Below are 25,609 nucleotides of genomic sequence, written 5' to 3'. Positions count from 1 at the left end.
TACGACATACAACATTGCTAATAAATGGCAGATAAATCCTTAGCAGAACCGCGAGGGGGTATAGCTCAGTGGTAGAGCATTTGACTGCAGATCAAGAGGTCCCCGGTTCAAATCCGGGTGCCCCCTGGTATATTTATTGCTTTTTTCCGTTTTGACTTTTAGTATCTTAAGTGATCAATGCATTCAGTAACGAAATACATTTCAGCCAGATGTCATTAGTACAATGGTTATGATACAATATTCATTTTGTTTTTGTTGTCTTTCTGTTGTGTGTTGTCTTATACATTGAAATTATATTTAGTAAAAGCACTTAATATTAAATATATGATTGCATAGTATAGATTTGAGGGAGTGAGTTTTTTTTTTAAGTTTGAAAGTTTTTTTCAGTTTGAAAGTTTTTGTTGTTGTTGACTAAGGCATGACTGGATGTGTCAAAAAGTTCACTCCATTCCAAAGATAAATATTCTTCTTTTCTAAGCAGTAAAGAAATGCATAAGAAATACATCAGAAATGCAACAATGTTGGAAAGAATTGAGTGCAAGTGATGTTTTAATTGATGCAAAGGGTAAATAGGGCAAGGTTTCTGAAATAAATGAACCAAATCACTCGAATGCATGCACTGTGATGATGAATATATAATATGAAATTGTTTAGCTCTCTGAGTAGAAGAGTGGTAACTGTTACATTTTTTTAACCGACCTGTTTCATATCATCGTTTATCTCGGTTTAGCTGTGTCATGTTTTTTGGTTATGCTTTCTTGTGATGCTTGTTATGCTTACTAGTACATGCTTACTATGTGACTTGTGTGAGTTGGTGAAAGAGGCACTGTTTTCTAGTGTTGTTGTCAGTTTGTGAAAGACTTTTTTAGCTTGTCACAAGGTATGCAGTTCTGTGGGAGTCATGAGAATATAATTACATGGTGTTGAAGGTTTTAGCACAGCTCTAATCCTTTTAGATATTGATCAAAATGAACTGTTTAGTGATTCCCATGCCTTTACGGTGTCAGCAGAACTATCCATTTGATTACTAGTGTTTAATGTGCTCGCTTGCTCATCAGTTAAAATATTTGACCAGCTACATGGCAAAAATTTAAGTTATCACATATTTTGTAAGCTACTTGTTCTTGTTTTTGGTTTATGTGCTCAGCCTCAGTGTTTATTGTTAAAACAATTCAAAGACATTAAGGATGATTTATCTGCATTTTATTATTATAATTTGAAAGAATGTTATAAGAGTTTTATTATACAATTTTTAGTCAGTAAGTCAGTAAGCCAGTTTGAAATGCATTCATATAATATTTTAGTAAAGTATTAAAACATAAAAGGAAAGCAAAAAAGATACAGAGATAGTGATAAAAAGAAATACACTGTTGTGATATGTAAGTGCAGTATTTAAAATTCTGCAATACTCAAAAAGGTACATCAGTTCTTACAAACATATTTTTAAACAAAGTGGGTAAACAATAAGTATAGCAGAAACGGAGTTACACCAAACAGTATGTAAATCAAACAGTGTAAATATTCTGTTGTCAAAAATGTAACAATCTGAAATGTAGTGTAGTTATAGTATAACTTTTATTTCAAGATTTCATATCCTTATTCTTGCTAAAATTCTTAAGAGTATATTTAGTATTGATTCCATACATTATATGTCATCTATAACTTTGTAACTGTCAATATAAATACTGAGTATGCTGTGTAAAGTCCTTGCACAAGTTGTAGACTTTGAGGACCATATGTACCATTTATGGCATAAACTTTTTGGCTTTCAGTCTGGGTATGATTTGCATGTCCCTGACATCATTGTGCTGCAGAAGCCAGCACAGGTATCTCTCTGAGCCCATTCCCCATCCACTTGTTAGAAGAGGGATGGCTTGACGCATGTTGATGTACCATTTGTATGAGTCCTCTGGTACAGCATGGTGTTGTAAGGCCTCTCGTACCATTGCAGGTGTAGAATGACGTTCCCCAAGCCCTACTGTCTCCCCTAACCCCAAGAGAAGGTCAGCTGCCTTGGCTTTGCTCTTGCCTGAACCTTCAATATATGCTTGGTAGAAGGGCACTCCAAGATGGTCCATTTCTGTCAGCCAAACAGCACCTCCATACTTTTTAATTAGGACCCTTTCTCCCTTTCGCGTTAGCTTCCTGCCAAACTGTGGTTGTCCCTCCTGAACCCACTCAAGGCAATCAGAGGATGGCATAATGTTAATGGCTTGATCCAAGGGTACTCTTGGAAGAGGTTTTTCTAAGTTCTTCAGTAGTTCTTGGGCATGAGATAGTGTACCAGCTGTGTTTAAGATAATATCAGAATGTTGCTTTACCATTGCCTGAGTCAAATGTGCAACATAGCCTTCAGCTATAGTCATGGCAGCATCCATGTCGCCCAGAAGCTCGCATTCCACATGGTAGAACTGGTTGAGATGTGTAGCGTCAGGATCTTCCCCTCTGAAACTGGGGGACACATAGTAAGCCCCAGGAAGACCATCATGAAACCTCATAAAGTACTCTAAAACAAACTGCATTGAGTCTGCCAGATATACATCTTGGCCCAACATATTGACAAACACTGGCTCAGAATCTGACCCCAGACCCATTGGAGAGGAAATTGTGTCCGTTGTGATAGGTGTCAGTGCATAAGCATACTTGCATTTGTTGTTGAAGTACTCTACTGTGCTATGAAACAGGGTGTTTTGGATTTGAAAGAGATTGCGATACCAATTGCTCTTGATGGCTAATTCTGCATGAGTCTGGGGGTCTTCCCAGGACTGAGGTGGAGTAGTCTTTGTTATCTTGGTGTGGATCTCTGTAAGGTCCTCTTTGTTAGCTGGAGGACCATCTACTGATGTTACATATCCTGTATAAGTTGGGCAGTACTGAGAAACCACAACTGGGGATTTGGGGCCATTAGGCTGATGAACTAATGGAATCAGTTTGGCATGGGCATAATCAAACTCAAACCCTTCAAATATGAGAGCTACACCATGGGCATTCATTCCTTCTTGCACAAGATGAGCAACCTTTTGTATTGCCACAAGTAGGGATGTATAGTCGCTCTCATTCAGACCGAAGATGTCACTGGTAAGAGGTTTTCTTGGCACTAGAACTGTAAAGCCTGGTGTATTTGGAAAAGGAGTAAGGAAGGCTACATGTTCATTGTCTTCCCAGACACGCCACTGTTGCTCTTCACCACGAATAATGCGGGGGAAAAGGCCGGTATCAGAAGGATCTCCATGGAAGTCAAAGCAAGAAGGGGCATTGGGTGTCGGGAGTCGAGAGCGAATCTTTGCCTGGACCTGGTCAAGAAGGGTATCTTCACATCGTGGACCACTTTTGGAGCTACAGTATCCAGGGTCATAAGGATTGAACTCCATTTCCTCAGCTAATTGAGGTTTCCAGTTTGGTTCTAGGTCATGGAGAGGCAAGACTTTGATGTAAGCTGGCTTGTCAAGTTCTGGCATGGACACAAGGGCGCAGCGATGCACACAAAGTTTCTCGCAAAGGAGATTGGCCACAGTCTGTGCCCCCTGCATCATTGCTATGTAGTCAGGTAACACTAACTGAAAGATGCTACTAGGTCCATTAATAGTCTTTCGAGTGAGAACAGTGGCTCCTGGGGTCCAAGGATTAGACTGTAGGTGAGCTACCAATTCATTCGTCTCCCAAATCACATTCGTAAACTCCTTCCTAGGTCTTAAAACCTCAGTTCGAGGAATGCCACTGACCATTGAACCAACAAACATGACCCCAGCATTGGTTTCAATAACGGCTTCACCATGATGGTCTACAGCAATAATTCCTGCACACTTTTCTTCCAGATCATTGTAGATAACTTCTCGACAAGCCTGTCTGAGACTGTAACCTTTGAGGTTGTATAAGCTGGCTACTTTGTGAGCAACTGTTTGGCGTAAGAAGGCATCACCATCACCAGAGCATGTCACGGCTAGTTTCTCATCAGCATAAATTCCTGCCCCAACTATAGCGGTGTCACCGACTCTGCCTTTCCACTTGCCAACTAAACCTCCAGTGGATGTGGCTGCTGCTAACTTGCCCCACTTATCCAGCGCAACTGCACCTACAGTTTGAGGATGGTTATTCTTGCCATCACCTGACTTCATAAGCAACTCCTTGTATCTTATGTCGGTGTCAAAGTACTCTGATTTTAGTGTTGTTTCTTTTTCTCCAAGACTGTTTACAAACTCTTCGGCACCTTCTCCAATCAGTAAAGAGTGCACACTCTTTTCCATAACACAGCGGGCTGCTTTTATTGGGTTTTTCACTCGTCGCAGGCAAGCCACGGATCCAGAGTTCTTCCCATGTCCATCCACAATGGTGGCTTCCAATTCATGCTCCCCATCTTGGTTATATACTGATCCCTTGCCAGCATTAAACAAGAAACAGTCCTCCAACGCAACTACACTTCTTTGTACTGCATCCAAACTACTACCTCCATGAAAAAGTACTTGTGCTCCAAGAGTTAGAGCTGTTTGAAGGGCAAATTCAATGGTCCCAATCACCTTCTCATTTAACATCATTTCCTCTCCTGCCCCACCATGGATCACTAAAGTGAAATCTGGCTGCATGGGTTTGTTTTGTCCTTGTTGCTCCACAGCTCTGACTGCATCGTCCACTGAAGATCTATTTACTAGTTTTTCTTCATTGTCTTGCAGGAGACATTCAATGGCTCCCATCTGCCCTGCAATGGCATACCTCAGTGCCAGAAGCATTACTAGTTTTAGATTGAACTCAAGTCTTTCTTTGAGATTTCCCAGGACATTGGCGAAAGTACCCTTTCCATTCAGGACTAGACGTACTTTGTCCTTCCTGCCTAGATATGTGACAGCCAGCTGGTCTGTAGCATAGACGTTACCTACAGCACACTCAACTCCCTCCATTAGATCTGACCCAGTCAAGTAAATCGAAGGGCATCCAAAAGGGTCAAGAAACTTCTTGAGTGGGTTATCTTGAGACATAGATCTGCGCAAGGCTGCCAGATGAGGCCCCACTCCAAGGCCAAGTTTTGTAGCTTTGATTAGGTTTTTGTGCTCTAAAAAGGCAAGGTGAAATAGCTTGAAAAGCTCATTTGTGTACTGGGGAACATTGTCTGGACCAATGCAGGATGCCAGTGCTGTAACAAGCTGGTGAGATCTAATAGTTGTGGAGTATGTGGGATCACAGCGGCCGTGTTTAAAGTGACGCATGTGAGTAGGTGTCACCATGATGAGGCTAGTAGCTGCATCCCCAAGTGTTTGCCTCAAGGACAGCTGCAAAGTGAAATTAATCCATGCATCATATAGACTTCTGTGACCCCTTAAGGTGGTGAACACATCTGGGTAAGATGATATTTCAAAAGTCATGACTGACTGGCTGGCTTGTAGAAGGCTAGAAACAGACTGATTCGGTACAGTTATTCCTTTCAGAGGCATTTTCAGAGGTTTAGGGTGAAGAGAACCAGCATTTGAGAATGGACCTAACTTATTGGTTTGGGTGTTTATTACTATGTTTTCAGATTCCGAGAACTGCCACAGACGTTCAACAAGAAGCCCAGCTACCATTCCATCCAGGGCACTATGCTCAAACAACATGCCTGCTTGGCCATCTTTAAAAACCACCAAGTTCACCACCTGTTGATGAAGATGATAAATAGTTATGTCATTCTGCCATTCATATCTAAACATTACAGCCAGTTGAGTCTGATTTAAGCATTGCTATGGGAAGTCATTTAATCCATGAATTTCAACAGTATTTTACTTTACAGTACTTAATTTTATCTTAATAAAACTTTTTTTTTTTTAAATACCAAATTAGCAAAAGTAAAGCTTTTAAAAGCTTTGAAGTTTGGGCGCCAATTCAATTCAAATATCAACATGTGGAATTTAATGAGTGATGGAAATGTGCATTTCTGGAATTTGGCAAACCCCAATTGGCGTTGGAAATTAAGCTTACTGCTGTACAGTTCTAATTAAAAGGTTCTAATTATATAAACATCCTGTTTTTACACACCTTATCATAGTATCTCAAACATCTGCTATCTTTCTCCCCTAGTCGGACTGTATTAAGTATTTCTGCAAGATCAGCTGGTGCTGGGTGGTCTTCCAGGGAAATAGCCAGAATGGCACTCTCCATCATTTCAAGTGAAACTGCTGCTTCACCCCCTGTCTTTAAGATATCCATTCTCACAGAATGCCAGGCTTGGCGATGAAGAGAAGACAGACCACAAATAACGGACGGGTCTTGTTCGGGAGGTGCTTCTGGGTGTCTCATTGCATTCACCAGTTGGGCGTAGATGTCATTGAGAGGTACAGCAGAAAGAGATTCCCTTGCACTTGGTTTCCATACAATTTGAATCGGAAATATACCCCCTCGACAGGTCAATATGGCGTGAAGGCTGTCTGGGTATGTCTGGAACATTAAGGCCAAGAAAATGTCATTAAGATGATTAAAATCGGTCATTAAAATTAGTTTTACCTAGTTAAAGTTACTTGAAATAGTAAAAACTGGAGGTTAATTGGAAATAAATACCTTTAGCTCATCACTGCTCTTGCCTGGTAGGCGACTAGCTGCAAAAACCTGTGACTGTTGTGTTCGCTCAGTTGGTAAATCCCCTTCCACCAGCAATGGTTCACTGTACAGCTTAGCAGCTGCCCACAGCAGGGCCGTAGCCCGCTCTATCTGTGCAGACTCCCCATTTAGCTTAGAGGAGGGAAGGATGGAGGGAATAGCGGTGGAATTGGGCAGAGGGTCATAGCAGGAGAGCAGCCGCTTTTTGAATTCCTCAGTCACCCAGTTCTCACGTCCAGAAGCGTGATCTTTCAGATGTTTTTGGACTTCCTGGAGTGCATCTCTTTGCTGAAAGAGGGCAGTTTTATAGTGTTGGTACTGGTCGGGATTTAAGGTGAGCTGAAGCACCCGGCTAGCTTCCTGGAGAGTAACATCCAGTTCTGGAATGGGATAATCAGGTAGCGCCATCCTACAGAGTAGAGGATACAACTTTATAATACATGCTTAAGTTGTGTCATGTGATTTAAATTGAATAATACTATGTTTGTATGATTACACTCAGAGCATTTTATCAGGGTACATGTAACACATGACTTTTTTTTTTGTCATGTGCATTTCAATAATTTCATTACGAGGCTTAATAAATTGGCTTATTTTCAGCACAAAAGACTTAGTGTGATTTAGTAATGTACTTTAACTGTACAAGCATGTTTCAAAGGCATACAACATATTTAAGGATGACCACAATTAACGTACATGATGACTTAATAACATTGACATATTTCAAATGTAGAGATACTCAAAATTAACTTGTTAATATACCTTTTGGCCATGTGGCCATAATGAGTATAGCATGCTATTTGTATAGCCAGTCGTCATGGGAATATGTCTCATGCTGCATGTTCCTAATTTGATTTTGGTTGATTTAATCACGCGCTGTCTCTTTTTGTAACTCTTGTAATGCTGTCTTTCTTTTTTCCATTTATGGTCTCTGGTGACATGGAAGTTCACTCTAGGTAACCTTGATCATGATGTAGTGTCATTGATTACTTCTGAATTCATTCACTTTAAACCGGAACAACACCCATGGAAGTATTTTGAGACTGCTGTATCTTTTGCAAGAAAATCTAATTTACATACTCATTCACTAAAGTTTGATACAATATTCTTACAAAATTAATTGCCTGTAAAACATGGCATTGTCCTGCTTAAAACAGCTTAAACCACCATAAACCAGGCCAGGCTGTGAGACTAACTTAAACCATCTCTTTTGGTTTGAGAATTTAATTTATTTAATTTATTTTATTTTTTTTGCAAGAACTTAATACTTCTTACATACTAATTTGACATTCTTATGTATGCATGTATGATTTTTTCTTCAGTATTTATCAAAATGTTTTTCATCACAAATGAAGCCAGGATATATTTGCATAACCCCCCCATCCCCCTTGTATTTTTTTTGGGGGGGGGAAATACAGAAAATAAAATAAAACACAATCTCGCAATGCCATAATTACACAATTGTGAGGGCAAATAAATGAGCTTCCAGATTGAGCTTCCAACTACCATTAATTTATTGATTTAAAAGCACAACTAACTCTGTGTACATTAGTTTTGAAATATTCAGATGTATCATTGAATAATATGTACATGTATATATATATTTATATAAAGTACTACACTAACAAACTTATGCACATGGCTAGTGGTTTAAAGTTTGGTTGACACTAATTCAGTGAAAACTTGACTACTTGATTTTAATGCCATTCAGGCAAAATGTAATTTCTTATCGTTTCTGATTTTCAGTGCAAAGTTATTTAAAGTTCGTCAACAAACTTGTGTATTTTAATGTCAGAGAAGAAACATTTAGCAAAAAAAAACCAATATATAAGCATTCAACTCACCTCAGAGCAGTGAAGACTTCCAAAGTATATGTCGTCTAGTCAATGCGATGAGAGCTAGAGTGCAACAACCTTTTGTTGCAGTGAACAAACAAGAAGAGGACTGTAATCTGAACCTAGTGATTCCAATTAAGGAATTTAATTTCCTATCTCCCAATAGACGTGCAGTATAACAGGAAGACTGTCACACTGACATTCCTTTTCTTTACATGCAATAAAAGATTATCTGCCTCATTTATTGTTTCTACAAATGAACAGCATTTTTGATACTACATTTTTATTCTAAACAGTCAACTCCCGCAGAAGCTACTTATTTTAGTCTTCAGTCTACATAAATTGATCTTTCTAGATTTTCTGTGTGGAAGCTGCGTTTGATCCTTATTAGTATGCTCTGAAAAACATATTTATACCACTACTGTATATACAGGGTTATTGATTTGCTGTGTCGTGTTTTAATGTGATGTGTTATGTTGTTTTTTATGTCCTTTATGATTGTTGAGCACTTTGAGCTATAAAGTCGTTTAAAAGTGTTTTAGAAATAGAGGAAATGAAACGAATGAAATGTAACTGTGTTCAATGATAGTCTTGTTCTATCTTTCACACTGTGAGATTTTTTATCTGATGTCTAATGTTCTTTCTGCATTCACATCCTTCCGTCATTCAGAATAACCTGCAAAATGTGATTAGACTTGAGGTTGAATTAGCTCAGTATTGCTTTATAATCTCATCCATCAGTTTTAGGATATCATAGTATGATAGTAAAATAATCTGGACATTTGGGTAACTTGTGCTCACTGTAATCATGGTGTCTGTAAAGGACATTGAAGTTTCATTATCTCATTAAAAGACATCAGATGGTAGAAGAAGGATGAGGAGTTCCTTAGACACGGAAGCCTAAAAAATGTCATGTGATGTGCTGTGTGGTGATGATTTTTGTTTCCCGTTAGCTGAACAAAGAATGTATTGAGTGAGTTATCTTGTGTGTCTCACGTGAGAAAGGCCAAATTATTTTTAGTGAAATTGCAGGTGCTCTTTGTTATCAGATATCCAGATTATGTTTAACTATGACATTCAGGCTGAACACATCCTGATCAGACAGACCTTGACAAATTTTATGATACTATGATGTTGATACAGAATTGTTTGCCTTACTTTCGTTGGTAGTGTTTCTTTATTATAGAGATTGGGTTCCTGGGTGTTTCACTTTTGGCCCTGTGAATTGTTATGAATCTTAAAACACACTTTCACTAGTTTTTTTGTTTGTTTTAATTTGTAACAATGTCCATCAGTGAATATACGGGCATCACATTTTCCCCATCATAGTCCTGAACAATTTCATAATTTCAGTACACATCAGATTCTTTATTCAGTACAGCATTTTACATGTTTGGAATACATTTTCTTATTCATTTGTTTTGGTAAGGTTAGTTTCATAACTACCATTTTATGTAGGACAGGTTATCTAAATGATCTTGCATAATATAATTTGACACAATTATATGTATATACATATACCAAAACGATCAAGAAAGAACAATTCTGACCTAAAGTTTTATCAAAAGTTATAGGGAACGTGGTAACCAAACAATCATGCTGAAAGACAAAATATAAGATTTGATGTGTGAAAAAAGTAAAACTCAAGGTAAATATCACAAATATTTTTGTAAAAAGTAAAAGCTAAATTTGATATTACATTATGGGTGTAAATGGACTTGGACTTAGTGCAGGTAACCCAATGCACAGGACAATGGTGACACGAGAATAAAAATATTCATGATTCTGAAGCTGAAAATACAGAATTGTTTGTCTTGTCACTGGCTCTGTCACTGGCTAGATATATAAAAAAATAATGTAGGCCACTTTTTACTGGTAACATAAGACATGTGGCATTATCAGGACCCACACGTATTCCTCCATTGCATTATATTCATCATTTTAGTAATTAATGTAATACTGACACCAAAACTCTGAAAATTTGAATTTATTCTCACAGTCATTTTTATTTTGGGTGAACTATCCACGATACATACTGTCACCATCCACAATACATATTGTTGTATTGCGATATATTGTGACCCAATATATTGTTACACCCCTAATATGTGTGTGTGTGTGTGTGTGTGCATGTAATTTCACACAGTAAATATTGAAATGTTTTATTTTTATATCTATAATTACTATTTTCATAGTAGAGGTTCTTAAAGTCTGGAAAAGGGTAAAATAAAATCCATAAAAAGCATTTTAAAGGTATTTTTAAAATACAATATATTAAAGAATTATAATTGTAAAAACCCTGATGCACTGCAGAAACGCCAGAAATATACTGGTAATGCTAACTAAATAGTCAGCAGCACACTAATGGTTTTTGATTTTTGATTTTGACACACTAAACATTTTACCATAGACAGTACAAACAGAGTACAAACAGAGCCCGTCTGGTACAAACTTGTTCCAATAACCCCGGAAGTAGTCATTTAAATTCTTCTTCCGGAGCGGCATTGGTCGACCCTTTACTGAAGGCTGTCTGATCTCCCCCACCCTTGTCAAGCTAAACATTCATTTCTGTCTAATTCAAACGTGAGTAAAAGTTTCTATTGGCACCGGATATGAGTTTCTAAAACATTTGAGACCTCGGAGGTTGAGCTTATTGACATATTTCCACAGTTAAAGAAGGTCACTGGAGATGAGGCTAGCTAACGGTAGCATGCAAAATAACTGCAGCTCTGCTTGCAAACGTCTCATTTTCATAAACATTCGCCAGAACTGCTTCCCGTACAGCGTGTTAATACTATTCAAAAGGTTATATTTATATATATATATATATATAACGTTATATATTTTTTTTCCCTGATATACCTAAATATTATGTGTGGAACAGGCTTTATTGCACTGGACATTGCAGTGGTGATAAAGGCGATGGTTCAGTCTTAGACAGTTTACTCGGGTATCAATCAAAGCATGTAAAAAGCAGGCATGTATTTTAAATATCCCCAACATTAATTATGATAACTAGTGCTCAGACATTGCACATTTCATTACAGGGTCATACAACTAATATAAGCCGCACGTGCCAGCATTGGTCTGCTTTTATTTGTTTTGTTTTGAAAGAAAGAGCGTTGAATTGTTGTGATTTGAATGCGGTTTGGTTGTGTCAGCTATTTATTGAATACATATTTGCATTATGACCGCAGTTACCACAGTACTTTGGTGTGTTCAATGTCCTTTTGTCATCCGTCCAAAGGGTGGTATTAAAGTCACCATGAAATTGAATAGATTTTTTTCTTTATGGAATATTGTATTTCTTATTTATCTGTGCACATCATTATTTTATTAAATTCATGTGCCCTTAAGTTTTCATCAAAATCACTTCCCCTAACCCTCTTGCAGCGACATCTTTTAATTCTCTGATGACGTGTTTACTGGTGCAAGGGAGGGGAAAACTGTCACTCACATGACATCACAGCAATAGCAAATGGTGCTTTCAAGTCATCTCGTAAAGATCGTATATACGAGTTGAACGCACATGAACACAATGTCATAAATACGAGTGGGAAGCTCGGGATTTTCTTTAAGCCCTGATCTTTACGAGTTGGGGGCGTTTCAATGAGAAACATGGTGGAATACCACAATACTTAAAGGTATTTAGCAGTGATTTGCTTGGTCCCCTCAAAGTTAGGTCGGATTCCTTAGCGTAAAGGTTAAGAGGCCCATCTATCACTATTTTCCATGTTCGTAGAGGTAGTTTGTGGTGTAAATATACAGGCTATAATCTGTGTGTGTACACAGCTTTTTTTTAAATGGCGGGTGCTGGTGTTTCGTGTGCGTTCACCCAATCAGCGTACACTAACGTCACGGATAGTTCCTATAATGCTGGTTTAGACCCTACTCTGAAATAGGAGCTAAATTAGCACCTCCAAAAGAGTTCCTAGAACTAAAATAATTCCTAGTTCCTGCGATGCGAACACGCCAAAATCCGGGTACTTCCGCCAATAGTTCTAGGAACTGTGAAAAGGTTCCTCCGGTGCGAAAGCCCCTATTGTCAGGCTTTTCTATTGACAGCGAAGTAAGCTAATTACCTGCACAGAGTACGATGGCATTATAATATAATGTAATAAAGATAAAGTTTGCAGTGGCTTCATAAATTATTTAAAAACATAAAAAAGCAAAGCACACCTGATGCACATTTCTTTGTCCTTCATTTTCTAGAATTAGAGTTTAAGAAACTTGCTTTATTTTTGTGTAATTAATTATGAGAAAGTACACCGCCATCTTACTCCGACAAAAGTGTCTTGAACACACCGGCCGTCGTAAACACGACATTACTACCTCGTAAGTACGAACTCCCCAGGAGGACTTGAATGCACCAAAAGCCATCCAATCAAGTCCCGCCCTACAGGTTTTCCTGCAATGCAACTTCCATTTAACACTGACTTTAAAGTGTCCATCTTCCAGGTGCGTGTGAGACGTTGGTCTCTGCCCGCTCTGAACCCTCCCTGATGGGCGGCTGGTCCCGCAGTGCTGTCCTGCAGCTGTACCGAGCTCTGCTCCGTGCAGGTCAACACCTACAGTACACCGACCGCGACTTCTATCGGCGCGCAGTGACCCGAGAGTTCCGCCGCTGTCAGACCCTCAGCGCCCCAGCAGAGAGGGAGGACGCGCTGAAGAGAGGACAGTTCTTCCTCAACAGCAGGCTGGGCGGCTTGGTGTAGAAGTGGCCCATCAGCACCAGACAGTCTGACTGCTAGCTGGTAAGATGAGCATTTCTGCATTTGAAACGTTGTAGGCAGCTTACAGTCGCAGGAGGTGCATGCATGTCTAAACCACGGTTGTTGTTATTAACTAAAACAGTTAAAAAGCATTTTTGTTGATTGAAATAAAGCTTAAAATGTGAAAATTAAATAGAAAACTGATTGAAAATTAGAAATATTGTCTTGGCACCTAAATCAAATAAATTGAAGCATTAAAATTGCTCACTGGAAATAAATAAAAGCTAAAATAAAAATAAATGAACATAAATAGAAATATTTAAACATGACAAAAGTACATAAAAAAAAAAAAAAAATTAAAGTGCCCCAATTTTGTTTTTTTGAATATTCCCTTTCATGCAGTTGGTAATAATGCTGTTTGTGAATGTAAACGTAAAAGTCGAAAGTGCACGATAAAGTTATTGTCATCAACTCTGAGCCGCCTAAACGAGTCTTCTGTAATTCGAATCCCACTGCGCGACAGTTCTACGTCACTAGAAGATACATTTGCGTAATGCCCGCCTATGTTGTATGTTGTCCGCCCGTTAACAACTTGACCAGCCCACAAACACGTCATTTTACTGACGACTGCTTCTCAAATCTCGCAGTTCAACGCGGGATTCGCAAAATGCTTGCTCTTGAAAGACGGGTCAGTACCCAGTTTATTTGGACTAGCTTGCTCCTCAGAATCACAGCCTGTTAGTATGAATAATTACTGATGTATATATTTTCTACCGGGAGTTCAAAATACAAGGCAAGGCAAGGCAAGTTTATTTATATAGCACATTTCATACACAATGGCAATTCAAAGTGCTTTACATAGAAGAAATTAAAATAATAAAAGAAATAAGAATAATTAAAACAGTTTAGAAAAATAAAATAAAATACAGTACAGTACAAACAGTCGGACGAGCATAGTTTTGTGTTTTATATTGTGCAAGTTTCCGGTTAACCGGCTAACTCACGTTATTACTGTCTTACTATATTTCTGCTAAGCAGCTGTGGGCCACTATTACCTAAAACTGTGTCTATTAATGCAGATTGTCTGTTGTTCTTACTACTTTGAGTAATGATGAAGGATTAGGATTTGTTTTGCAAACTTAAATGTTGCATCAGTCATTCACATTAGTGCTTGACTAACATATGCGCTGTTTAACATATGTGCAGTTCCCGCATGTTCACCGCAATAAATTAGAAATATACACATCTGTTGGTTGATGGACATACACTTGTTAATGCTGATGGTGAGGAATTACAGTTGAAACATCTCATAATGTACGTCAAACTGAGCAGCGTATCATTGAGAAACAGGTTGAATAACTAGTTCTTCCAATGTTTCATCATCAGACTCGCGCTCGGATATGGTACAATCGACGTCGTCGCTTTACAGTATGTACAATCACTGAGCTTTCGTAGAATCGTGCGACTTCATACAATCATAGACCAAGCACAGCAGACTGGGCCGTCTGGCCAATCAGAGCAGAGTAGCTCACGGAAAGGAGGGATTTAGAGAGACTGATTCATCCGACGAGTCATATGAGAATCATTGAAAAATGTGGTGATGTTCAATGTAAATTATTAGTTTTTTTGTTTTTTGATGCATGTAAACCTGTTGTAGGAGACTCCAAAACAAAATCAGGAGCCTTTACTATAGCATAATAGGGACAGTTTAACAAAAACTATAATAGTATAAAAATACTCAAATACGAGTGAATAAAAATCGTTATTGTTTTCATTGTTTTTAACCCATGCAACCTTTTGTTTAAACAAATATCCTTTAACAGTGCTTTAAGATTTTCAGGACTGTAAGAAATACTACAGAAATTAAATAATCAAATGTAAAATAACACTGGATAGTCTTCACTGTATAAATTAAATATCAATCCTTATTAAAGCTACAAAAGTGATTGTCAAGAGCATTAAGTGATTTTCTTTGTCTTTTGTTGTTTGATGAACATTAAAGGATTAGTTCACCCCAAAATGCCAAATTTACTCACCCCCAATGCCATCCAAGATATCCATGTCTTTCTTTCCTCAGTGGGAGAGAAATTATGTTTTTTGAGGAAAACATTTCTGGATTTTTCTTCTAACAATGGACTTCATTGGTTACCATCGTTTTTAAGTCCAAATCAATGCAGTTTCAAAAGTCTTTGAAGTGTTTAAACGGGCTGTACGCGATCACAGCTGAAGAAGAGGTTGTTATCTAGCGAAACGATAGGTCTTTTTTTTTTTTTTTATGATAATTTATAGACTTTTTACCTTCAATAGTTCGGATTGAGCTGATCAAACGGACAGGGAACTACGTCATCACGTTGAAAGGTCGCGCCGGCAGAAGTACCGCCCACTGTTTACAATGCGACCGTACGTAGGAGGATAGTTCAAATTGTATTGTTTGCTATTATATATATAGTAATAGTATTCAGTGAATATGAATAGTATATGAATAACATTCTGATGAATATGAATAGTAGTTCAAATAGTATTGCCGGCGCCGGCATGACCTTTCAACGTGATGACGTAGGTCACTGTCCGTTTGTTGATCAGCTCAATCCGAATTGAGCTTAAAACTTAGAACTTAAAAACGATGGTAACCAATGAAGTCCATTGTTAGACGAAAAATCCAGAAATGTTTTCCTCAAAAAACATAATTTCTCTCCCACTGAGGAAAGAAAGACATGGATATCTTGGATGGCATTGGGGTCAGTAAATTTTCATTTTGGGGTGAACTAATCCTTTAAGGACACAGGAATATTTGGCTGCTGTCTCTTTAAGACCTCATGCACTGATCTACTGTGTATTGACGCACATCCAGTTTTCTAGCAGCTGTTTCCACTTTTAATATATTTAACATTTCACAATTACGAATCTGCCCCATCGTCTTTCACGCTGACCCCGGGCCATCAGGCATTCCTTATTGTCGAGCCCCGCCATACCTGTTTCTCTGTCTAAACTTTTGACCAATAACAACACAAGCTATAACTGCAATGTGTCATGTGACATTGTGATTCATGTGATGTCATCAACTGCATATAAGCTTAGCATCTTAAATAACTTTTAGTTGATGAAAAAATTAATTTCTTGTCTCTTCTTTTCCTGTTCTCTTTCTCCATCTCAGGGAGGGAAAAGATCGATGGCAGGAGTGAACGGGGATCGGAAGGGGAAGAAAGACGACAATGGGCTTGGCACAGCGATTGACTTTGTGCTCTCTAATGCAAAGCTGGTGCTGGGAGTCGGGGGAGCAGCCATGCTCGGGATCGCCACGCTGGCGGTCAAAAGAGTGAGTACAGGAACATGATGTAATGCACTTCTGTCCTAACGAATCACATTTCCTGTGATCTTCCCCTGAAGTAATTGTACTATATAAACTGTACGTTATCTTCCAGTCTTTCTGAAAGAGCTTTTATTAAAAACAGAATCTAAATGACAGGGAAGAGCAGATAATGTTTATTAACCCCGTCCTAGATCATTTCAGCTTGATCTTAAACACTTTGAGCATCACCTTTCAGTGTCTCTCACAATGTAATTCAGCTTTGCGAAGAGTTTGTTATTGAAGGATGAAGTCAGCTTTGTTTAATATCCTGTGCGTGAGCTGCGCAAGTTCTGTAGATTATTTCACAATTAAAGCTAAAGGTATCTTAAAAATTGTAAATTTGTTTGTAAAACAAATTTGACAGATTTTACAGTTGTAAAAATGCAGTTTAATTAAGTTCAGAGAAAGGAAAATGGTCACCAAAAATCTACACTAACATTCAAAAGTTTGGGGGCAGTAAAATTTTTGAGTGTTTTTCTTTTTAAAAGAAATTAATACAGGGATGCATTATTTTAATCAAAAGTGACAGTGAAGACTTTAATATTGTTACAAAGATTTCTTTTGAAATAACTGCTGTTCTTGTGAATTATCTATTTATCCCCCCCAAAAAAAGAAAAAAATAAGATTTTTGTTAGCCCCTTTGGAGTTGTAAGTTTACTTTACTATTATTCCTCCTCAATGGGAGTCAATGGTAGCCCTATGAACCGTGAAAATGATAAAAAAAAATTGGCATACTTGTAGTGATGGTAATGAATAGTAATCTGACCAATATTTGGGGTCTCTAGGACTAACTATATAGCGCCTCCAATTAGTATGAAAATTGGCTCAGATGATCTTTGGACTGAGCTGCACAGATATTGACTGAACAGATTTTTTTTTATTATTCATCTTTGTTTGTGATGGTGTTACAAACTTAACGGGGTCGACCCAAAATTGGTTCAGAGGCTGTATTTAGGCCAAACTTTGATCAATCAGCATGAAAATTGGTACACCTCATCAGAACCATGATCTGAGGGTCCATGCCAAATTTGGGAACAGCGCCACCTACAGGTCATTAGATCTGCAAAATTGCTATTTTTGCTAATAACTGTTGAACCGTTTGTCAGAAAATCATGATGTCTGTCTATGGATTCCTTGTGTCATGCCGAATCTGATGATACCGATTTTGCCACGATTGAACGAACCACGTGCCCACCATTTTGAATGTTGCCATAAATGGCAATATCTTTTAAACGATTGGACATCTAGACACAAAATTTGGTAGGTATCATCATCGACATGCCCTGAAGATACCTGATAAGCAGCGCCACCTAGTGTTCTAGAGATATAAGTTTTTTGCAAAAACTTCTTTGTCATTCTGTTCCTTGGTTTATGCCAATTCCGACAAAATCTAATTGGTCATTTTCCAACAATGTGACTGTCTGCCATATTAAAGCAAATACAAAAAAAACATTTTTTTATTTGCTTCTCCTACAAATTTTGCCCAAAATTGGATCTGACGAACTTTGGACCTAGCCGCACAGAAATGACTGAACTAACTTTTGATATTCACTACCGTTCCTGAGAAATATCTCTCCAAATTTGACCCTGCCTGTGTTTGTTGTCTTATGTTAGATAATTATTTAACACGCTAACCAGTTGCTATACTTTCTGATGTGGCTCTTCAGCTATCAGATTAACCATTAGCTACATTTAGCATGCTTTTGTGTGCTCATTCTAACGTCGAAGGCTCTCCTTTGCAGCTTGTTGAATCAGCGTCAACTGAGCGGTGCAATCTGTAATTCCACGTGTCGTGAGCCTCGAACCATTCAGGTCGTGGGTTCAAATCCAGTTTGGCACATGCCCAGACCACAAGAGGTACTGTGGCCAGAAGTGATGCAAAAGTTGCTTCTGTTCCAGACATTGTCTTTTGGAGAATGATCTCATCTGAAAATAACATGCAGTGCATTTGAAGAGTTCAGATGCAAAAGCCTCTAAGTGCCATCTGAAAATTTCTTCTAGAATGATCATTTTTATCAAACTTTTATATTTAAGGTCAGTAATTTCACTTAAATGGCAGTGAAAATGACTTATTAATTGTCATTTAAGTGAAATTATTGAACTTAAATATACGAGCTTGATAAAAATGATCATTCTAGAAGAAAATTTTCAGATGGCACTTAGAGGCTTTTGCATCTGAACTCTTCATTTACAAATCTTTATTTTGAGTTGATTCTCACTTGAACTATAGAATTTTGGCATCTGTGTGAAAACACATATTCCCAGTGGTGCAATGAGATGAGCGACAGACACCTGACCCAGATATTGTGGGTTTGAGTCCTGTGTGGGGAAACTTTATAAAATTGTGTGTAATGTTGTGTAATTAGAGCCAATAGCTGCGAGCCAAAATTAAACAAACCGTTATATGAGTGGCATGCTGTTGAAAGCAACAAGCTATAGCTTGTTTGATCAAATTCAGTGTGTAGCAAGTGTTTAACCATACGAATTGTGCAATGTTCAAAGGTTTCCTAATAAAATCCAATGTCCAAACATGCCAAAAATGGCCATAAGGGGCTTGGCCCAGGAATTGCTGCTAGCAGCTAAATTTATTATTATTTTTGGTGTATAATTGAGTTTGGTTTGTCTCAGATGTACGATAGAGCTCTCAGTGCCCCATCCAGTCCCACTAAAGCCGACCCATCAGGACGAAGAAGCTGGGAGGAGCCGAACTGGATGGGGTCGTCACCACGGACACTGAACCGTGACATGAAACAGAACGTGAGCCGCTCTCTACAGACGCTCCCTACCTCCTCAAGCTCCTTCAAGCCAGGTAATGAATCTCTGGTGCCTTGCAGACACAACATACTGTGCTTTTGAATGCAAAGACCATGAGACAACATGTGCTTTTCAATTCCCTTTTTTAATATATATTTTCATAGATTTGAGGAAAGGTAATATTTATTTTTTGATTTTCATTCATTTGAATTCATTTATTTTATTTATTTTTAAGCCTGGCCCACCATGGTTTATCCCTTGTTTGTCCTATCCTAACCTGTATGCTTATTGTTTACCAGGCTTGTACATAATGGAGTGTCTTCTCTACTTGCTCAGTGGGTATTTAAACCCTTCCTTAATCAACACACTGTAGGATTCTGTAGTCCCTTTATTCGTGTTCTGGGCATTAGGGTTGTGCTTAATCATTTTGAGTAGTTGATGAGTTGTCTGAAGGAATTATCAATGTCAAGCATAGGAAATATTCAGAATCTCTACCTCTCTCGTTGTTGAATGACTAGTTCACCGCCCTGTGCCATCTCTCCTCCCTCATAGTCCAAGCCTAGTATCAATCTGTGTCTGGAAAACTAAAGATTGTGTTGCTTTAGGCTGTGTGTTGTGATAAAGTAGAATTATTCTACCACGTGTTGACCTTTGAATGTTTAAATATGATCAGTGGCATTTAAGTCTGTTTTTGTGTGTTCTTCTGCTTTTTTAGATTCTTTACATCGTGTTATGGGCCGCGGTGGTGGCGGCTCTGGTAAGGCTGAACTCCAGAGGGCACGGATTCGTCTCTCGCTGCAGGAACACCTCTGGGCCTTCTTTCATGAGCGAGTGGCGATCCCCTCAGAAGAGCAGGCCGTAGCTCGCCGTGCTGCGTTGGATATCTGTGCGGAGCTTCGATTCTTCCTCCACGCCAAACTACCTGATATGCCCCTACGAGAAATGTACCTAAGCGGCAGTCTGTATGACGACCTCCAGGTGAGAACACAGGGGAACCATTCAGAGAGTGTCATAAGGGGCTTTCGCACCAGAGGAACCTTTTCATAGTTCCTAGAACTAATGGCAGAAGTACCCCCTTTTTGGCAAGTTCACACTGCAGGAACTGGGAATAATTTTAGTTCTAGGAACGCCTTTTGGGGGAATTAAATTAGCTACTTCAGAATAGGGTCTAACCCAGTACAATAGGAACTACCAGTGACGTAAGTGTACGCTGATTGGTCCAACGTACGTGAAAAACCAGCACCCGCCATTTAAAAAAAAAAAAGCTGTGTACACAGACAGATTATAGCCTATATAATTACTCCAAAAACTAACTCTACGAACACGAAAAACAGTGATACATAGACCTCTCAACATTTACACTAAGGAGAAAATCCAACGCAACTTTGAGGGGACCAAGCAAAACATTATTATGTATTTCTGCTCAGCTAGCGACATTGAGCATCACAACCACACGGCAAACGCTAATACTTTTTCATATACTGTTTACTTTCTTTGTATAACAGTTCTACCTAATAACGTATTAGATATGACTTTTAAACAGATTGTAAACTACAGAACACGGAGAATGCGAGCGCTGTGTGCTCGGGCTCTGGTGTTCTGAGCGGAGTCAAAATAAAAATCACAACAAGCGTGGCTTACGTCACTTCAGAGTAGTGTTGCACGGTGTACCGATACTTCAAAAGTATCGCGATACTCGGAAATTAAAAACGTCACGATACCTAAATTTATCAGTATCGATACTTAAAAAAAAAAAAAAAAAAAAAAAAAAAAAACGCCTCCCTATGGACGTCTGTGTTTTTTTCCTGACGCACGCAGCAAAGAACCTGCCGCTGACAGTGTCATGTGACAAAACACTGCAGCGAGATGGCTGCATGTGCGAGCACAAGTGGTCCACGACTCGTAGAAAAAGATGACGCGAGGAGTGACATATGGAAGTACGTTGCCTACCTTGCTCTGTTGCACGGTGCACCAATATTTAAAAAGTAAATCGGAAATTAAAAACGTCACGATTCCTTAATTTATTAGTATGGATACTTCTAAGAATGACCGCGTTCCAGATTTGTAAAGCCGGCGACACACTGGCTGCGTGTCGTGTCCGTTTTTATTTCGGCTCCCATGTTAACTGCCTGCGTGACACACGAGTCTGGGCCATAGACAGTAAAAGAAAGGTCTGGGCGCAGTTCGAGAAGCGCGGAAAACGCGTACAGGCTATAAATAGAACCGACGCCTATTTTTCACGCGTCACGCAAGCGTGTTGGAAGCGTTCCCAGGCAAAATAGAATAGGAAAAGATGTTTCTATGTCATTTTGACACGAATACATATTAATAAATGACATTTTGATGTTTGAAAGTTTTGACATAAATACAATATAAATGTAATTTAAAAAAATATTATCGATTTTCAAATATTGCACCTCTCAATACAGAACGAATTATTCTGTAGCCTATTTTGCCGTCAACACTGCCGACGTTGTCTTTGCTGCTATTTATTTATGTTTAACATGAAGTATAGGCCTTCCACAACTCTCTCCCCACATGTCAAATATATCACCAAGGCTTATCATATGTTACCAATATTAAACATTGTTTAATATAATCGCTGTTCATATTTTTATTCAAAGTTCAGAATCAAGATAAAGCTCTTATGTTTCTTATGATAAATGAGATAATGCTGCTAAATTTATAAAAAAAAATTACCTTGAATGTCATTGCTCTAATTTATTTTTTATATTTTTATATTTCATATTTTGTTCAAATGTTTAATATATCTGCTGTTCATAGTTCATTTATTAGTGTGTTATATGATTAGAATGTTGTCCCGGTTTTAAAATAAAGCACAGCAATGATATTTGAGAGTGTTTCTCCCTTTCAGGAAAAGTATCGAAAAAGTATCGAAATCGCAATACTTGACTTGGTATCGGTATCGAAACAATAATTTTGGTATCGTGACAACACTACTTCAGAGTTCCTACTGGTGGTGCGAATGCAACTAGGAAAATGTTTTGAAAGAAGTCTCTTATAGCCTCTTCAAGGCTGCATTTATTTAAACAAAAATACTGTAAAAGTTAAATATTATTATAATTCAAAATTCTATTTGAATATACTTTAAAATGTATTTTATTCCTGTGATGCAAAGCTGAATTTTCAGCATCATTACTTCAGTGTCACATGATCCAAGAAACATTTATTATTATCAATGTTGTTTTGTTTTTTTAGTGCTGCACGATTAATCAAATCGCAATCGCGATGTCAAGCCTACACGATTATATGACACACAGAAAGACTCGCGCTAATATCGTGCGTGCGCACAAGACAGCCCAGAATACAGTTCTCTTTCGAGCTTGAACGAACAATAACACACACAATTATGCCAAAATGTCGTTTTGTCGAGTATCTTCATAACATAAGAGTAGTCTTATGATGAACGTGAAGAGTTGTGACTCGTGAGAGAATGAGGCGCGTGTGAGATCTGCGTCTCTGACAGCAGCGGCTGGTCTTAAAGGGACAGTACACAGTAGCCACTAATTATATCTGTCCCTTAAGTTAATCAATGAACAAAGGGAACAGAGAAAAACACTCACTGCTCTTGACAAAATAACTTTTTTCTTTAGGCAGATTATCACTAATCTGTGTGTGCATTTATTTTCCTTGAGAACCAAACGAGTTGACTCATGAAACCATTTGTGTATTATATCGCATATTGCAAGTTTTTTTTTTAACTTAATTTTTTTTGTGTAAACGGTGACATTTTTTCGTTTAATTATTAGGTGGTGACTGCTGATCACGCCCAGCTGATGGTACCCATGATCCTTGAGAAGAATCTCTGGTCATCCATTCCTGGTGAGGACACCATCATGAACGTTCCTGGCTTCTGGCTGGTTCGTCGGGAAAACCTTGAGTACTTCCCGCGTGGAAGCAGTTACTGGGACCGTTGTATTGTGGGTGGTTACCTTTCCCCAAAGAGCGTCCTAGAAGTTTTCGAGAAGCTCGTCGCTGGATCCATCAACTGGCCCGCCATCGGTAGCGTTTTAGATTACATCATTCGACCCGTGGTCCCATCGGAAACGCTTACGCTAGAAGTGCAGTACGAAACGGACCGTCGCCTTTACGTGGACTTCCTCCCGTTGCTTGTAATGGAGGACGGCGTCTCACTGATCGCCAAACCACATCGTTTGGCTGCCGAACGGCACGAGAACCTGTGGAGGCAAAGTTTTCGCGTGGCGGAAACAACAAAGTTACGTGCCCTTGATCAGGAAGATGGCGGGTGCCGTTGCGCATGTCTTAAAGTTGTTAAAGCCGTGTGTAAACTGAATCCAGCGCTAACACGATTAAACGCAAGCCAGCTCACTAACACAATCCTTCTCCTGAGCGAACAGGAGGGCGATTGGACTCAAGAAGCGCTCGCCGACCGTTTCATGCAGCTGCTTCGTGCACTAGTGGGACACCTAGAAGCTGGGAGGCTACCCTGCACCCTAAATCTCAAGGTCAATCTGTTCTGTGAGCTAACGCCACAGGAAATAGACGAACTGGGATACACGCTCTACTGCGCGTTGTCCGACCCAGAGAGCCTCTTGAGAACTGTTTAACAACTCCTGCACACACACTACCACTGTTTGGTCGTGGAGTTGATACACAAACCAAAATAATGGCAATGTTTTCATACGTGTCCTGTTCTGAGTAGATTAGTAACCTCAATTGTTTTTTTAATTATACCATCATCAGTTATTTTCAGGTACAACAAACTCATCTGTTAGTCATATTTTATATGGCCTATCATAAATCATTTAGGTGTTTTTGTCTTTCCTGATGCACAGTGAATTGGCATGAAGATTATATCGTCTGTATGTGATATTCGTATAAATTCAGGCACAGTCATCTCACGTGTGTCCGTTATTGCACACAATGCATTGAGATTCAATGGAGGTAATTTGGCATGTTACAGTGATACATTCATGGTTTTATGTTCCCCAGTTTGGGACTTGTGGAACATGGTTCAGTATTTCCTTGATTTGTTCATAAACACTTACAACAAAAGACGAATTCTGTCCATTATTCAAAATTAATTGCAAAGACAAACACAATTTTTCTTGTCAGTTTGTGCCAATAAAATATGCAGATTACCTGTTATGACAAGCAGTGCTGGAGACATGTTATGTAAGGATTTTTAGTTGTTGCTGATGTAGGATACATTGCTTTTCTTCATACTCTTTCAAAGGACGCTCGTAGAAATATGATGCTATTGAAATGGTTGAAACGGGTTATTACACACTGCTGAAACCAGAAGAAGCTAAACACCTGAATTGATCATCAAAAGATATGTTTAAACTCCTTTAGAATGGCTAAACAAAGAGCAGATGTGATTTTTCTTGTATTGAAGCTGCCCATACGTAGAATCATTTAAAAGGTGTTGGAAAACAGAAATGGAAGGATGTTTCCCCTCTTGTCTATATTGTATGAGGATGTATGGGTTAAAAGGAATGTTCGAATGAACCGAAGGATATTGTGTGCAAAAGATATACAAGAGCCTAATAAAACAGAGACATTTTAGTATTTTTGTACTGATTGTACAGATGTAACCAAAACTTATTTATGTATATCTTATGATCATACTTTGTGCTTGGAGAGTCGTCTAATAGAACAAAATATAAAGTAGGCTATGTCTCCGCTATGAAATGCCAAAACTCAAAAGATCATGTGTACTGAAGCATTTATTTTGCTTGCATAAACACCGGAACACCTGTGTCGACCTGTGTGATGTAGCAGATAGACATTTACCTAGCGAATGAAATGAAAGCAGCACCGAACCCAAATTAGATCTGCTAGTGGAGTTCAGCTTGGCCTAGTACTTTGCATGTGATGCGTCTGTGCTCGTTTCTTCATTTCCTGGTGATTATTATTTTTATTAAACGGCACTTTGTATCATTTGTTCTGTAAGAGTGATTCGTGACTCTGGTCTCTGTAATGCGATAGAGAGCAAAGGATGACAACAAAATAAAATGGAGTGAAACTGTATTACAGTGTTATTGTGAATTATTTTGTGTCTACAGTTATGACTCTTAATAGCTGACAAGTTTGGGGGTCTGTAAGATGTTTTTTTTTGGAAAGAAATTAATACTTAAAAGGATCATGTGACACTGAAGACTGGAGTAATGATGCTGAAAATTCAGCTTTGCCATCACAGGAATAAACTATTTTAAAATATAGTAAAATAGAAAATGGTTATGTTAAATTATACTTTACAATATTACTTAACTGCATTTTTTATTGTAAAAATTATCAAAAGAGAGTTATTTCAAAGACATTTAAACATCTACTGACCCCAATTTAATGTTTGCATTATGTTCACATACAGTTTTCAGGACTTGGAAATTAGATCTGTTGAAGGGAAATTAAATAAA

At 38.5% G+C, this 25,609-nt stretch overlaps 2 protein-coding genes across 2 annotated transcripts; one reads left to right on the top strand and one right to left on the bottom strand.

Moving 5' to 3' along the window:
* Positions 1–1,745: 1,745 nt before the first annotated feature.
* LOC311304792 (uncharacterized protein) lies at positions 1,746–8,448 on the bottom strand (the record flags this gene model as incomplete). Its single annotated transcript, XM_084432036.1, has 4 exons — positions 8,403–8,448; positions 6,520–6,967; positions 6,001–6,399; positions 1,746–5,621 (listed from the first exon to the last, which is right to left on the bottom strand). The coding sequence occupies exons 2-4, from the start codon at positions 6,964–6,966 to the stop codon at positions 1,746–1,748; spliced, it is 4,722 nt and encodes a 1,573-aa protein (XP_084288162.1). The 5' UTR covers position 6,967; positions 8,403–8,448.
* Positions 8,449–10,868: 2,420 nt separating this feature from the next.
* mief1 (mitochondrial elongation factor 1) lies at positions 10,869–25,223 on the top strand. The gene is made up of 6 exons (XM_084434985.1): positions 10,869–10,976; positions 12,852–13,147; positions 16,260–16,421; positions 19,083–19,263; positions 19,924–20,186; positions 22,979–25,223. Exons 3-6 carry the CDS (start codon positions 16,275–16,277, stop codon positions 23,795–23,797), a joined length of 1,410 nt encoding a protein of 469 aa, XP_084291111.1. The 5' UTR covers positions 10,869–10,976; positions 12,852–13,147; positions 16,260–16,274; the 3' UTR covers positions 23,798–25,223.
* Positions 25,224–25,609: the final 386 nt, after the last annotated feature.

Source organism: Rutilus rutilus (genome assembly GCF_951802725.1).
Source record: "Rutilus rutilus genome assembly, chromosome: 1".
Taxonomy (NCBI): domain Eukaryota; kingdom Metazoa; phylum Chordata; class Actinopteri; order Cypriniformes; family Leuciscidae; genus Rutilus; species Rutilus rutilus.
This window is presented reverse-complemented; position numbering and strand designations above follow the sequence as displayed.

Coding starts and splice junctions, on each gene's coding strand:
- mief1 (XM_084434985.1), top strand. CDS start 16,275: ATGGCAGGAGTGAACGGGGATCGGAAGGGGAAGAAAGACGACAATGGG. Junction 16,422..19,082: donor CCACGCTGGCGGTCAAAAGA/GTGAGTACAGGA, acceptor GGTTTGTCTCAG/ATGTACGATAGAGCTCTCAG. Junction 20,187..22,978: donor GTCTGTATGACGACCTCCAG/GTGAGAACACAG, acceptor TTTAATTATTAG/GTGGTGACTGCTGATCACGC.